The sequence below is a fragment of the Colossoma macropomum genome, unplaced genomic scaffold, assembly GCF_904425465.1.
Source record: "Colossoma macropomum unplaced genomic scaffold, Colossoma_macropomum, whole genome shotgun sequence".
NCBI lineage: Eukaryota > Metazoa > Chordata > Actinopteri > Characiformes > Serrasalmidae > Colossoma > Colossoma macropomum.
In genome coordinates this window covers 11,397,460-11,413,536 of record NW_023494787.1, presented here as the reverse complement: position 1 = coordinate 11,413,536, position 16,077 = coordinate 11,397,460, and the positions used below count along the sequence as shown (strand labels likewise).

The following is a 16,077-nucleotide window of genomic DNA, read 5'->3' as shown; positions in this document are numbered from 1 at the left end:
TTGATTGCTGTCACACTTCCGGGTTCTCCTCCTTTGCCTAACACGCTCCAGGACTCCATTTCCCAGAATCCCAATCATCATGACATCGCCCCTTGCACCAATCACAGGCCTCTGCCTCGTTCTCAATCACCTGAGTACTGATTCGACACACCTGTATCTGTTTGCCTTAGACTTTAAAAGGATCCTGCTTTGTTCTCCTCTTTGCGAGGTATTGCCACACTACTGCTTACTGAGCGGTTGTATTCTATTTTCATGACTTGTGTACCGAACCCATTGCCTGTTTCTTGATTGTTTCTCGATTGTTTCTCTTTTGGATTTGCCCTTTCTGCTCTGGTTGCCTGTGTTTTTGCATTTTCTGGTTTTGACTTTTGCCTGTTTTTGGATACTGTTTTTGGATTTGCCCTGACTTGGTTCTCCCATTAAACCAACTGTTGTTTTTAAAGATCCGCGAGCATCTTTCTGTGCTTGTTCAGCGTTACAATTGCTCATGTTTTTTTCCTTACTAAAAGAGAAAATAGTAACAGTAAGTTAATGCAGAAGTGGATGGTCGATGATAAAGTTAAGATAAAAAGTGCACATGATATCCAAATACTGAAATAAGTATATGTATTAATTATATACCCATTAAAGTAATGTATAAAGTATGTAAATTAATCTATTTCTTAAATAGGTCTGTCCAAGCACAATAAACAAAACTGTGCACCACACTCCAGTAAAATTAATTCATAATCATGAGGAAGAAGTGTGCATGAGATCTTTTTACAAGTTGAGATCTTCACAGATTAACTGTGAATGCTGCATTTTTTTTCTAACTGTTAACCTTACCAGGTTCCACATACATGTCCTTGTCTGGCTCTTCATTAGACATTTCTATTGAAAAGCATTTTACATAGCACATAGCATTAGGTTTTATATGAGAACATTTTGCTGTAAACAAATTTTAATTGCCATCATATAGAACTACTCGTGTCAAGATAGGTGAATCACTACTTTAGAGTTCTCTCTAAAAAATATGATATATGTCATTTTTGGAAGTATACACAATGTTTAGTAGCTCTGCTATTGACATGACTTTTTAATAAAAAATATTGCATGGTCAGAACTTAGTAAAGTATAAAACGAGGCAGTCTTTGGGTACTTTTGCCTTACAACACTTTGCATATGCAAACAGAAACCAGCCAAAGTTTATTCAGAAATGATCTAGACATGGAGCACATGTTAAGGTAAGGTGTAAACAGGCTCTAAGTTTCCCAATAAAGGAAAATTTCACATGTAGAAGTTGTAAAGGTTAAGTAGTGGCCATCATACCTTACGTATGTTGTTGTAGCCATGCATTGTTTTCATTATGAAGGAATGTCACTGGCGGGGCTCTGTTCTAAACACAAAGGGACACTCGTAGAACCTAAATGTAAAATCATTCTCTGCAAGATTTATGCTGGTCTGTGCTGTTTTTTCAGCAGGGAACTGGGTGCTATCATGTCATTTTTGGTCCTACATAAATGGTGAATTGTCATAAGCTATATCCACTTTCTAAATAAGTAATGCAGTAAAAGAATTAAAAAAATCATTATTAAAATCATTAAATTTTTTTGACTTCAGTTGAGGTGGTGTGAACGGTGGGAACTAGGAAGCTCTGAGTTAAAAACATCCTAGTTACTAGTTGACAAGAATGCAGCACAAGTCAGTGCCTTATGTATTACTAAATATATAATTTACCTGTGTCCTTGATTTCCACTGGTCCAGGGGTTGTTTGTTTCTTGGTACTTCTTACCATTTTGTGACACGTTTGTGGCATTATTCTGAGCGTAACACACTAACCCCAACTGTTTTTGACAAAACAAATGGCTAATCAGATTACACAGCTTATGCTACACTCTTATTTTTTTGTAGTGCCACATAATACTTGAGGAAATATCCATCCCTCAGACACACTCGAAACAACTACTGCAGCTGTTCTCAAGCTGCATCTGAATCTCCGCTGCTCTTCGTTCAAAACCCAAGAGTGCTTTGCAGTGAACCATCCTGTCGCTGTTGCGGGGGTACTTATGTAAAAGTTAAACTTTAAAATAAGTGGACAGTTCCTGTGTTATGCAAGTACTGTGTAATAATGGAGTGATAATATAGAAGTTGCTTGCCAATGCAACACATTTAATTAATGTTTTAAAAGTTACATGTCAGGGTAAGTGGATATCTGCTGTACTGTCACATTATAGAATGGTTTAAAGCTGAATCTGGTTACAATGTCACAGCATTAGCAACATAAATATTAACTAAATCCAGTGTAAGTAATGTCTTAATGTAAGTTATCACATACTTCCTTTCAGTGCTGGAAAAGACCAGAAAAAAAAAACACTGTTCCAGTCTGATTATGAATGATTATGAATTACACTTATGTTATTACCCATGTGTAATTACATGAGAGATAATTTGATGTTACAACTATCAAGACACACTCGCGTAATTACCAGAGGCAAAACTAAAATAGATACACGTGTGTAATTACAGAAGGTGTACTTTTGTACAGCTAACTTTAAACTGTACAAGGGCAAACTGATCTCAGAGTCAGAGTAGAAGCAAAGGTCGAAACACGGAACAGCAATAACAGAGTAACACAATCAAACACAGGACACACAAGCAAACTGTGTCTCTGGTGCAGCAGAGAGAGAGAGAGAGAGAGAGAGAGAGAGAGAGACGCACAACACCCAGTGCATTTACAGCGGAGTGTAACATTGTATCTTAAGCACTGTTGGCTGAGACACAGATGGCTGCCAGTTTTCTGTTTCAGCTATAGCCTCTCTCTGCTCCTTCACCTTCTGGATCTCGCTCTACCTTATCATGTTTCTGCTTGATTTCACGCTTGGTCTGGGAAATCTTTAATTTTTGTATTTTTCACCTCTTCTTCAGCTACTCTTACAGCTTGTGAAGTTTGATGTATTTCTACTCCACCACCAATCATCATGCCAAGACCTCCACAGAAAAGGAACATATGACAATATGACATTTAAAGTGTTGCAATGCAAAATGATGCATTTTTATATTAGATATTTTTTTGATAGTTTACATCAAATATGTAAAGCATATTATGCAAATGAGCTGGGCAACACCAGATCAAGTTGTTATGTGGTGTGGTAACTGATTGTGTTACTTGTAGCCATGTACTGATGTTTAACAATCAAATGCCCATTGAGCTGGAGACAAAACAGTTGAAATAACAGCTAATATATTCACAATACTGGACAGTAATTTTTCATTTTAAAGAATAACATATTAGGCTGCTATGTTGCTTTGCTTTGTGCTTTGGCTGCTTTTTTGCACAGAACTAGCCTACAACCCTCTGCATATATTTACATTCAATGTGGCAAACAGTTGACAAGGGAAAAGAATTAAAGCGATTTGACTCACTGTGATAAAAATACAGTGTTTACTTCAGTAGCATACAGCAGATTCTGATAAATACATAAATATAACACAAAATAATAATATAAACTCCACAAGCACACCTGGGTTTTTTTCATGATTTCATTATTGAAAAATTATTTTTAATTAGAATTTTTTACTTTTTTTTTAGCAGTTGCTATTGAAACCTAAAATCTAGGGGTGCTGCAGCCCCTTCAGCACCTTCAATTCCCACATGGAATGTTCACAACCCCTGGTTATAATACAAGTGTAGTTCTCACCAGCAATCCATCCGGCAACTGGTATAAAGACACACTGCTTCTACACCTGTCACAATCTCAGCATTACATTTCCTCTCTTTCTGTATCTGAAGTGTGTCTCTTGTAGAATTCAGATGTCTTCTGGACTGCTCCAGAGCATCTTCAGACATTTTCAGTGAGCTTTTCTTAGATGTCTGCTCTGTTCTCAACACTTTCTTTTAAATTTAGACTGTACAACAACAAATTTCAATACTGATCTCGACACAGGTCAGCATATACATGCAAAGTATTAAACAGCAAGTCAATGACAGAGCAGCCAAAGTAATACTAACATTAATGTTCACACAAACCAATTGTAGCAAACATACTTATTAGACTGCTAAATAATAATTTCATGAAATTATATTATGAAGTTTATAACTGCTTATTTTATAAGCATGAATTTTCTATCTAGTTTAAATTGATGATGCAAAAACAAATTCATAGAACTGGCATATCATTTCTTTTGCTGGTTTGAGTATTCATTTTAAAAAGATGCAGTTTTCTGTTTTTCATGCAGGTCGTTCTGTGTAAAGAGGCTGGCCTGTGCTCCCCTTAATTCTGTGTGTGGGCCCCAGTACAATCAGCATTCCAGAAAGACCCCTGGGACCACCACTGAGCAGATATTAAATGAGTGGCAGACCACCTTCAGTCTGAAGTATGTTAAATGCAAGCATCAGATAGAGCAGTGTTGATGAAGTGTTTAAACACCTCAGTGTCACTGCTAGGTTTTAAATCAAAACCATCCAGCCAACAGCGGCTCTGTGGTCAGAAATGGACCGCTGAAGAAGGCCTAGACAATGACTAACAAACTATGCATCAACAAATGAGCTACAGTCTCCAACTCTACACCAGCAAGGTGGAGCTACAATGTAGGGATTTCTTATGAAGTGGTCAGGGAGACACACAGTGTATAAAAGGACCAGCAACACCGCTGCACCTCATACACTCATACCAGCACCACACACTGCCATGTCAGTGTCTCTGGTTATTCATACTCCACAAACAATGATCAGTGCCTGGTTTTGAATCAAAACCATCCAGCCAACAGTGGCTCTGTGGTCAGAAGCTGACCGCTGATTAAGGCCTTGATGATGATTAATACAAACTATGCATCAACAAATGAGCTACAGTCTCCAACTCTACACCAGCAAGGTGGAGCTACAATGTAGGGATTTCTTATGAAGTGGCCAGGGAGATACACAGTGTATGAAAAGACCAGCAACACTGCTGCACCTCATACACTCATACCAGCACCACGCACTGCTGTATCAGTGTCTCTGGTTATTTATACTCCACAAACAATCATCCACCCAGCACAACAGGAGAAATAAATTACATAATTAAAATTAAACCTCAGATATGAGATCTAAGCTTGGTAAAAACTTCAGCTTTGGTACATTTGCGTGTGATTCTTATCAGAAATCCAAAACAAACACTGACAAAGCAAACAATCCCATTTCTACACCACTCATAATACTAGCAATATGTTTCCTCTCTTTCTCTAAAGTGTGTCTATTGTTGAATTTATATTTTTCTGGCCAACTCCAGAGAACCTTCAAACTATTTCATTTCCCATAAGGGAAAAAAAATATTACAAATGTGTCACATATGTTTTTGCAATGTATGAAAACTGCCAAAAATATACTCCCCGACTTTAAGGCTGAATATATAGACCTTCTAGTACCGCTAACCCTGTGAACCACAGGTTCTCTGTTCCAATTTTTCTGTGAGCAAACCTGACAAGTTTGATGCCAACCTGTTTTATTTTAACAACTCACCACCAAGTTCAGATTTGACCAAGATTTCTTTTCTTGTTTCTCGGCTGGCTGATAGGGCTTTGGAGTGGGCTACCGCGATCTGGCTCAAGTTACAGTCCTTATTGTATGAACAATTTGTAAAGGAGTTTCATACTGTATTCGATCACCCCATGATGGAAAAGTTAGTGACTCCTTTCTAAGCTTTACTACTGGACTCCAATGTGTTCTCCTTTGATCTCCTTAGATGTTTCTGCTGTAGATGGTTGGATGCAGCACAGCGAAAGAGTCTGGGAGGAGACACAGGTATTGAAAAAATGTAATCCCAAGTATAATGGTCTAGGGGGTTTAGTTCAGTCCTTGTGAGTTTAAAAACCTGATTGCTTGAGGAACAAAGCTGTCCTCACTATACGCTGTAGGGTCTTGCGGTCAGAGGTGGTGCAATTCCTAAACCAGGCGATGATGCAGCTGCTCAAGACACTCTCCACAGTCCCCCTGTAGAGCATGGTAAGGATGATGTGAGGTTCTCTGTGATGTGGATACCAAGGAACTTGGTGCTCCTGATGATTTCCACAGCAGAGCCAGTGATGTTAAGTGGGCGGTGGTCACCTCACACTCTCTGGAAGTCAACAACCATCTCCTTAGTTTGGTCTACATGATGACACCGCTTCCCTACCAGAGGTGGTAGATGGAGTCCCAGTCTATGCTGTTCGGCAGTTGCTGAACTCCTGAAGACGTGGAGGTCAACTTCAATACCTGGTGCACTGGGAGAGGTACGGGCTGGAGGAACAGTGTTGGGTGTCAGTGTTTGATGTCCTGGACCCAGGATTAATCACAGACTTCCACACCTGACATCCAGACAAGCCTGCTCCATGCCCCAGAGGTCCCCCAGGAGGGTCATTACCAGTTTCCATCCTGGTCGTCGTCATGGGAGGACCCCTTCAGTCCAGCACCACAGCAGCTCTGGGTCTGCTCCATTTTTGCCTCTGGTCACGCAGTTGGTGGTCATCGGTTGTTTTTAAGTGTTTAGGCTAGACCCCTTTGTTCCAGTGAAGAATGATGTTGATGCTACATCATACAAAGACATTTTAGACAATAATATGCTTCCAACTCTGTGGGAGCAGTTTGAGGAAGGCCCTTTTCCTGTTGCAGCATGATTGTGCTCCTGCGCACAAAGCCCTTAAACGTCTTTGGAAACATTGATTGTGAGCCTTCCCATCCAACATCACGGTGGGCAGAAGGCAGGATACACCCTGGACAGGTCGCCAATCCATCGCAAATATATATATAAACTCAATAAATAAATAGAAATATATGCCATATTAAAGTTTTCATTTTTTATGTTTTCACTTACAAAAGCAACAAAGCAAGAAAGTAGAATTAAACTGAGCATCACAATAAAATAAGGGGTATTTGTACTTCTTTAATAAAATTTAATAAAATTTCATCACATTGGACCCCATTTTCAAGCATCAACAAAGAACTCAACAAAGGAGCACAAACAAAAAATCTAGGTAACAATCACGTAGCTCAAAACATGAGAATGTGTTGTGCTTATGTACTCATTCAGTTAGACCTTGTGCAGTTGATCTCATTGCTCAGCACAAGAGTACCAGCCCACATGAGACTGAGCCCCTCCTTAAAGCTCAGTAACGTAGCTCAGAGGGAGGGCTGGGTTGTTTGATCCCATGGACTACAAGTTCTAACTTTCTCTCATTTTTTCATTCCTTCTCTTCCGTTCAGGTCAGCAGAGCTGAAAGAACTTCATCAACACCTTCAGTAAAAACTATCAAGGTAAGGCAGCTGACTTAAACCAAAGATTATTATTTACTGGATGCCTTTTTTTATTATCATTCATATAAATTCTAGTTTACTGGACAGACACAGGACTGTTAGCTGCTGTACACTCTCAAGAAAAAAGTACTTTTTGGGGTCCAAACACTGTCACTGGGGTAAAAGGGTGCATCTTCAGCACCTTTAAGGAACATAATTGTATCACATTCTGTTGCAGTTATAGATGCATTGACTCCATACACCCTGTTTTTTACTCAAAATTTCCATTATTTCTGTTTATTTTCTACTGTGGGGTGACTAAGACTCACCGGGATAGTCCCCTTTTTTGGGAAAGTATAGCTAGTATTGTCAAGCAGCCTAGTTAAAGGTTTTGGAAAAGCATGAAGGGATAGTTTAAATAGGTCATTACTGTAGCTTAGGGTCATTCAGACGAGTTCAGTGAACTGTGTGTAGTCCTTTGTTATCTTTCTAAAATCATACTGGCTTGGCTGTCAGTGTGATTGTTCTTTGCTTTAAGTGGAGACAGGTGAAGCAGACTAATGCATATCCTGACGCCTAAGGTTTTCATTTCATTTTTGACTGTAATACAATTGATGTTAATTTAGAGTTGTGAGCCGTCTGCCAAACATGTTTATTTAAATCAGTTTAGGAATATGAATGTTCTGAATAATCTACATTCTAAACTGTCTTCATTCTTCATTAAAGTCAGTCTTCAGACAGGGCTTGATAGAATCTGAATATTAAACTGTTTATTGATATTAAACTGTGTTTTTCAGATCTATTCTTTGATCAGGTCTTCTTTGATGTTTCCAAAATATATTCAGTTTGGCAGTAACCAGTAAGATGTGAGAGAAATACAGTTTTCTGCAGTTGTTGATTTAGTAAATCGAGGCACAGTATGCTTTTTTTCTACAAAAGAATGACTTCCATGTACCTTCTTCTTAAAGGAATAGTTTTCAAATTTTCCCCTTGTCCCCCAATATATTTCTTCAATAAAAACATGTTTTTTTTTAAGTTTGCTAATGTAGCTACTATAAGCGAGTGGAAGCTTTTCTTCACCATGCTGCATTGTACAAGCTGCAATCATCACAAAGAGACTTCCTTATGTGTTTTCTGACCCTGTATGATACTTACAAAAGTTACCTATAAAAAAGGTTTGGAGACCTAATTTAATAATGATTTTTTGGTCATGATTACTGTTTACCTGATAAAACGTCATTTTTAGCATTATCCAAAGGATTACTATATTAAAATTCTGTAATGTGATTACTCTGCTTTTGGTTTGCTATATATATAGATATATTTAAATAATTACCAGAGAAAGCGATTTCAGCAGGAGAACCTCCTAACACAAGATCAACAGACATGCATAGAAATAATGTTTAATGTATGATGTATTATAGTCTGTACAGTACACTGTAGAAGAACAGCTAGCCCTTCATTGCAAAAAAAAAAATGTATATTAGCAAGTAAAACATTTTTTAAATGTAGTCAATACCTAATATTTCTCATTATGAGATTTAAAGATTATTGAACTTTTTAAACATTTCTAGGCATTTTTACTTGCTATTTTTAATTTTATTTATTTCAAGAATTATTCCTTGAAATAGTACAAGTACAATAGTACAAGTTCAAATGGCAGCAAACTAAAGGGCACACAGACTTGTCAATCTTGTATAGATACACACACTAAAAGCTATAATAATTTCCTTTTATACAAACATGTTTCTTCTTACTATTTATTTTAGCAGGAGAAAACCGGCAATGGAGTCCCAAATTGCTAAGACTTTTCAAAAGCTCACCTCAGCTGAGGAGATGAGAAACCAAACCAAGCTTGTGATGCAGCCTTATGCCAACTGGGAGGAGTACCTGACTCCTGCACCACTTTCCATAGCCATCCTGGGAGAGCTGGTCTTCATCTCTTCCAAAACTGATTTCTCCATCAACAAAAACCCACCAAAGGACGGCTACAAGTACATCAAATACCCAGATTCATTCCGTGCCTGTCTCATGCAAGTGTGTAACTCTGGCTGGTGGGCTTTCAATGACGCCCACAAGAACATGGATCAGATTCGGCTTCACACCATGGCTGTTCCAGACTATATGAAGACTGCAGTGAAGATTCTGTTCCAAGATAATGATGAAGTTGTTCAAGCTCACCTTCCTGACCAGCTGGAGAACATTCGTGTTATTGCAGATGACTGTCTTGCTCTGTCCAAATCAACAGAAATGCGGTTTAGTGAAGTCATCAATATTATCCAAGAGCTGCTGGAAGCCTGTGTAAATGCTGAGCACTTTTATGGAGAAGAGCTGGAAGAAATCAAGAAGAAACTGGAGGAGAATAAAATGAGGAAACAGTCATCAGAAGAAGCTGCTAAACGCTCTGAGAAGGCAGTTAAAATCTTGGAAAAAGAACTGAAGGAAGCAAATGACACCTATAAAAATGCAATGGATTCTCTTCCCAGTGGATGGAACATGGTGGCTATGGATCTTGTTGGAATGATATCTGACAGCGTCACAGTTCTAGTCACTGGACTGACTGCTGTAGTGACCCAGCCAGTGGCCCAAATGTGTAATGCTTCAAAGAAAATTGCAGAGACAGTGAAAGATGTAAAAGGTATGACCTCTTCTGCAGATGGATTTGATGAAATGAACATCTACAGCAAGTCTACAGAAATCCTGACGTGGACAGAGCTTATTCAGCAGTATGTCCAGAACAATGACATTGACTGGAAGAATCTGTATGATCAGAAGAACAAATCTACAAAAACAGATTTTGTGAAAGATCAATTCCAAAGAATTAATTGCAGCTTAGAAAAATTCCCAGAATGCAAACCAAAGAAGAAGGCTCAGAAATTATGCAAAGAGGCAGTTAACATCTGTATAAACCTGGCAAAATATGCACCAGAAGGGAAATGTGAGGAAGAGAAAAAAAAGGAGTTGATTGAGAAAATCAGAGAACTGATTGATTCTGCCCGCACTTTTGACTGCAAAAGCAAAGACGTCACAAAAACTCCTTCCTTGATTCCAAAACCACCTATGTTGTCAAAAGAAGAAAGTAAATCAGAGAGGAAAAGTGCTTCAGAAAGGGCATCAGAGAACGCCAGGTTCCGCATAGAGCAGAGCCGAGCTCAACTGAAGAACACCAGAGAGACCTATGACAAGAGTGTTGAGAACATGGAGAAAAACCAAAAGGAACTGACTGAAATATTGATCTCCCTGCAAAATTGTGAATTAAAAGAGATCGACTTTAACACCACCATACAGATGCTGGTCAAAGGGATGGATGCCATGGGGAGAGTGAAGGAGCAGTGGGAGAAGATGGTGCGCTTCTTTCAGATGGTGTCCAACATTGTGAAAACCAGCCTGAACAGAACTCTCAAAGATTTTGTCTCCACGTCTGAAAAGACTCAGTCACTTTCCTACAACTCAAAGCTCTTCTCCAAAGATCTGCTCTACAGTCAAGCTTTTCAGGCCACTAACATTGCCAGCCTCGTCCACATGATCTCAGCAACCTACACTGATGTGTCTAACAAGTATCTCATGGATCGTGTCAGTTCACTGGGGAAACTTATGGCCATGGACAAGACAAGACCAGAGTTTCTAAATGAGCGTCTGAAGCTACAGAAGTCCTGTGATGAAGCTCAGAAAGGCATTTTACGCCTTGTCCTCAAGAATAAGGATGAGTTTGAAAGGAAGACTGATTCAAGACTGGAGAAGATTGATAAAGAGTTGCTGGCCATTCTTCCCTCTGCTGCTCCAGAAGAGATGAAGAGCATTCAAGCAGCTGTTGAAAGTGGATTCACAGAAGATGAGGAGGCGTTATACTTCTGAGTGTATTTCCAAAACTTGTTCTCATTTAATCTGAAAATTACATTGATGTTGATGGTAATTACTAATTCACCTTGATTTTCCCCATGTTAATTATGTTTAAAGGGTTAAACAGGTGCTACTTGTACACTCCTGGCATGTCAGAATTTTGGTTCTTTCCTTTATAGAACGTGTGAGTTATGCCATTGTTATTTATAACACTGCTGTTGGAACAAAACCTCGTATCTCCATTTTTGTTGCTTTTCATTTTTTGACATAATTTGAAAGTGCCTGTTGCCCTTTACATTATGTGTGGATTTTATGAATTCAAATGAATCAGTCTGTAAATATTTTATTATGATTAATAAACTCTTGTAATATGATCAAATGAGATTTAACTTGTCTTTATTCCAGTGTTATGACTTTGAGATTTTGAGAATGCATTTATGTATCTTTGCCATCAATAGAAGCATTTTACTCTTTATGCGCCTTGATTGGTTGGGCTTCACTTTTTTTACCACTACTGCAAATATCACACAGAAGGCTGTGCATACACACACACACACACACACACATATACACATTTTCTAAGCCACTTATCTTTCTGGGTTGCGGGGGGAGATGGAGCTCATCCCAGCAGTCACTGGGCAGAAGGCAGGCTGCGCATAGTGTACAAGAAATGAAGATCCACCAGATGGCAGCATAACATACCTCTACAATGACATCAGTAACATCACTTTCCAGAACCAGTTCATAAAACTGATTTAAATGCAAACAAACATATAAAAAATAGCAGCTTGTTTTAATATGTATGTTGGGTTTTAATGATACTAAACATATATTAAAAAGAAATTAGAATTTGCCAATCTTATCAACTTATGAATTTAATTATTTCAACAATTTGCATTATGTTTTACACTGTGATTCTCAATGAAATGAGAGGAATGAGAATGTGATTTTAATTATACAAACTTAATGCAGATTCAAGTCAGTATTTCTTGTTGCAATAATAAGAACAGACCAAATACTAAAAAATGTCCTTTTGAATAAACACAATTACAATGTAATTTTTGAACAATTTATTTAACCAATAATCATATTTCACTTGTGTTATACTACTACTACTACTAATAATAATAATAATTATTATTATTATTATAATTAATTATTACTATTATTATTATTATTATTATTATTATTATTATTATTATTGTTGTTGTTGTTGTTGTTGTTGTTACTAAATTGTTGTTGTTGTTGCCCTGCAATGGACTGGTGACCTGTCCAGGGTGTTTCCTGCTTTCCACCCACTGACTGCTGGGATAGGCTCCAGCTCCCACCACAACCCAGAAGGATAAGCGGCTTAGAAAATGTGTGTTTGTGTGTGTGATGTTGTTATTGTTATTATAAAACAGAAAACTATGCATTCTACCTTGTTACATTTATGTCTGTTTTTTGCAGCTGGCTTGTGAAAGGCCAGTCTGGTGATCATTTCAGGCCACCTGGTGATTGTAACCATGGTAACATCAACAACCCACACCAGCGAACTTTTTCTGTTTTCTTTACATTTCTTAAGGATTTATTTTCTGGCATAGTTCATACTCTTTTTCACATTCATTTGTGCAGTAGTTAACTGACATCTGTACAGGCACTGAATCATAACTGCTGCACCATTTAAGCTGAAACCAACTTCAGCCTTGTGTCACGGCAGAGGTAAGTGTGTTTCTGACACACCCAGGCAGAAATTCAGGTAGCTCAAACAATGTTGGTCAAACTTGGATATGACACTAAGTTACAATGCCATGAAGCTTTCTTGTTTTTCAAATTAATGTAGACTCTAAAATCCCTTTACTACCCTTTTACCCTTTACTAACTACACTGCTTCTGTAATGTGAACATTTCATTATGACATATGATTTTTTTCCAAGTAAGAGTGATGTACTTCACAGTCTTCCACGGTGTGAAACTTAGGCTAATATTACTGCTTGTTTTAAACATGCCATAAAATGAAAGCAGGCAAAAAAGTTCAGGTGCAAGTATGATCAGACTTTTTCATTATGGGTGCAACCAAACTGCTTGCCCTCCAGGACAATTTTAAGTTTTACGCAGGTTTTGCACAGCAGCATATGTGGCGTCAAAAAGGACACCTTTAAATAATAGGTCTCGCCATCACACTAAGAGGGTGGGAGGGGAGCTGGGAGTGTGAAGACTAGCACATACTTCCACCAAGACATGTGAAGCGCCACAACATCTCTTTAAACTCTTAAAACTAAAATCCTTTACTACAAATAAGTAAGCGCCAAACCAAACTTTACAATGATTTCAGAGATAACAGCCTCTGAATAACATTGTTTTGCCACGACTACAACTGCATGTTTTACATGTTACTCTGAGAAGACCTGAGGCCCAAAAATAAACGCTAGCATACCATTCACAACACTCAGACAACTAGACAATACCACAAGTAAGCATTAGATCTGCGATGCAAAATGTGTGTCCAATCCAGTGCACGTATGTATGATTTTCTTCAGCTCACCAGTAAAAGTAAGAGCGATGTTTTTTTTTTTTTTAATTGCCTATTATTTGCCTGTCTTGATTGATTTCATGGCGATATCCACTCAAATCTCTGTGGCTTCTTGACATTTAAGCACTACCAGAATTACTGCCACTTACTGATGTAGAAAAATAGCTGTAATTTTCTGATGAGGAAACAGTTTTATTCCAACATGCTGAGTATCCATTAATAAGGATATTAATTTTGGATATATTATTTATTTAATAAAGGTGGCATATATTCATAGTAAAGATGGTACATATTAAGGCAATTCACTTTTGTTGTTGTTTTTGTCACTCAGTGGTCTGGTGGACCCATCGCATTATTGTTTTTTAAAATGATGTTTAAAATGTCACAAGTGGCCATCATAGGGCTCTTCTTTAGCAGCTGTAGCTAGTCAGCAGCCTTTGCATGTTGTCCACCCTCACACACACACATATACAAACACATACACACAGACACACACACAGTAACAGCAGGCCATGTAGGAGGAGAGCAGAGTGACACAGCACCTCCACACTTTTATTCCCCACAGGTTCACCCCAACACTACATATGTAATATAAATGTGTAGGGGTGTACAGTGTGAAGTCATTGAAAATGTGTTATTTTATATGTTCTTCACAGAAAATAAGCAAAACCCAAGGAATCTGGGGTTGAAAGAATAATAAATCGCATCATTTTTTCTTTTGCTAAACATTGAAAATGGGTCCCACAGAAAAGAAAGTAAATAATTTCAGTAAATAAACTAAATAAGCAATTCACAGTTGTGATGTTGCGTAGTCTACATAGGTCACAGTATGACGCTGCAGTAAGATTTGTAGGATAGAATACATTGCGTGAACAGAATGAATGACACTTCCAGAAGTATGGTGATGTGTATTAACTTGCTTTTTGTGCTTAATTAACACATTAATTACTGATAAATTCAGATGTTGAAGAAAGACTTTATTCATATATTGGATGATAAGCGAGTAAATTCATCTTCATATATTGGCATATGCATTAGTTAATGCTGAGTAATATAGAACTCAATCATTTGTTCCTGATAAATTATTTTCTGATTAATTATTCATGCATTTATTCATCAGTGCCCTACTGTCTGATCATGTAGCCTTACTATAAAGTCTTACCAAAAGTTTTGAGAACAAAACAAAACAAAAAAAAAGCTGTGTTAGTGGAACTGTGGCTGAGTGACTGACACGACAACTACACCACGAAGAGTCTAACTAAAAAAATATAGTCTATAGAGCATATAGAATGTGCGTGCAAGGCTGGTAGCCTGATTTCTCACAGTCTGTTTACAGCTTGCTGTGGCGCCCAAGTGTTAAACCAGAAACCAGCAGCACAGACGGTCTTTTTACATCCTGTGACATTGTCTCTGCTTACCATCCTGCTAAGGTATAATTTTACATTCTCATATTTAAACACTACATTTTTCACACATTTTTACTTTTCTTCTCAAGGTGAAAGTATGTTGAGGATGATTATTACTTAATTATCATTCTTTATATTATAATCACACCATAATTCATACTATAATTAACTGTTTAATTAAACAGTTTAATTCTACATTTTATTAGTGAATTATTTTTCTTCACTTCTTATTACTTCCCTGAGCCCCTGTGGTGATATTCATTACAGAAACATGCTGGTTTTTAATGTAGTGCCATCGGGGGGTTTGATGGTCAGTTATGATTTTTGGCCTTGCCCTTTATTAGGATTGGGATAACTACTGAAAAATTAGTAGTTAGCTACTTTGTAGCTACTTTCATAAAATTTGTAGCTATCTACAATTTAGCTACTTTTCAAGAAAGAGTAGTGGCTTCTTTTTAGCTACTTTTTGAAAAGTACTGCACTACTTTTTAGCTACTTTAAGAGCACGATTGTCAGAATGTTTGTGATTCTCCACCTGTCACACCAAACAAGCCCAACTGACAATGTGAACAAGATACTGCATTTAATCATGCACCAGAAAGAAACATACTATTGAAAAGCTGCAAATGTACAAAAATATCACCAAAAAGTGAGTTTAAGTGTAACCAACAATCAATCTTACACAACCAAAGGCATGATATCCAACAAGTATTTAGACTAAAGGCAAAGTCAATCATTCCAGCTTTTTCCTAACAAAAATCAACAAAAATAACCAAATACAAACCAGAGAATTTTGTGCAAAGCATTCTCAACTGTTGAAATAAAACTGCTCCAATTTAAACATTTCAGCAAGATACACCGATCAGGCATAACATTATGACCACCTCCTTGTTTCTACAATCATTGTCCATTTTATCAGCTCCACTTACTATATAGGTGCACTATAATTACAGACTGTAGTCCATCTGTTTCTCTGCATACTTTGTTAGCCCCCTTTTATTCTGTTGCACTGTACAGTGTTACTGCAGTGCTGAGAATGATCCACCATCCAAATAGTACCTGCTCTGTGAGGGTCCATGGGGGTCCCCCCCCCC

The 16,077-nt window shown here is 37.7% G+C and overlaps 1 protein-coding gene across 2 annotated transcripts; it reads left to right on the top strand.

Annotated features, from left to right (window-relative positions):
* The first annotated feature begins 7,129 nt into the window (after window positions 1-7,129).
* LOC118805368 lies at window positions 7,130-11,444 on the top strand. Of its 2 annotated transcripts, none has more exons than XM_036566119.1 (2): window positions 7,130-7,246; window positions 8,998-11,444. In XM_036566119.1, the coding sequence occupies exon 2, from the start codon at window positions 9,011-9,013 to the stop codon at window positions 11,078-11,080; it is 2,070 nt and encodes a 689-aa protein (XP_036422012.1). In that variant the 5' UTR covers window positions 7,130-7,246; window positions 8,998-9,010; the 3' UTR covers window positions 11,081-11,444. The 2 variants fall into 2 exon arrangements, with proteins under 2 accessions (XP_036422012.1, XP_036422011.1); XM_036566118.1 differs by having other exon boundaries at window positions 8,995-11,444.
* Window positions 11,445-16,077: the final 4,633 nt, after the last annotated feature.

What these genes read in the sequence shown, in the direction of transcription:
- LOC118805368 (XM_036566119.1), top strand. Translation starts at nt 9,011, where the DNA reads ATGGAGTCCCAAATTGCTAAGACTTTTCAAAAGCTCACCTCAGCTGAG.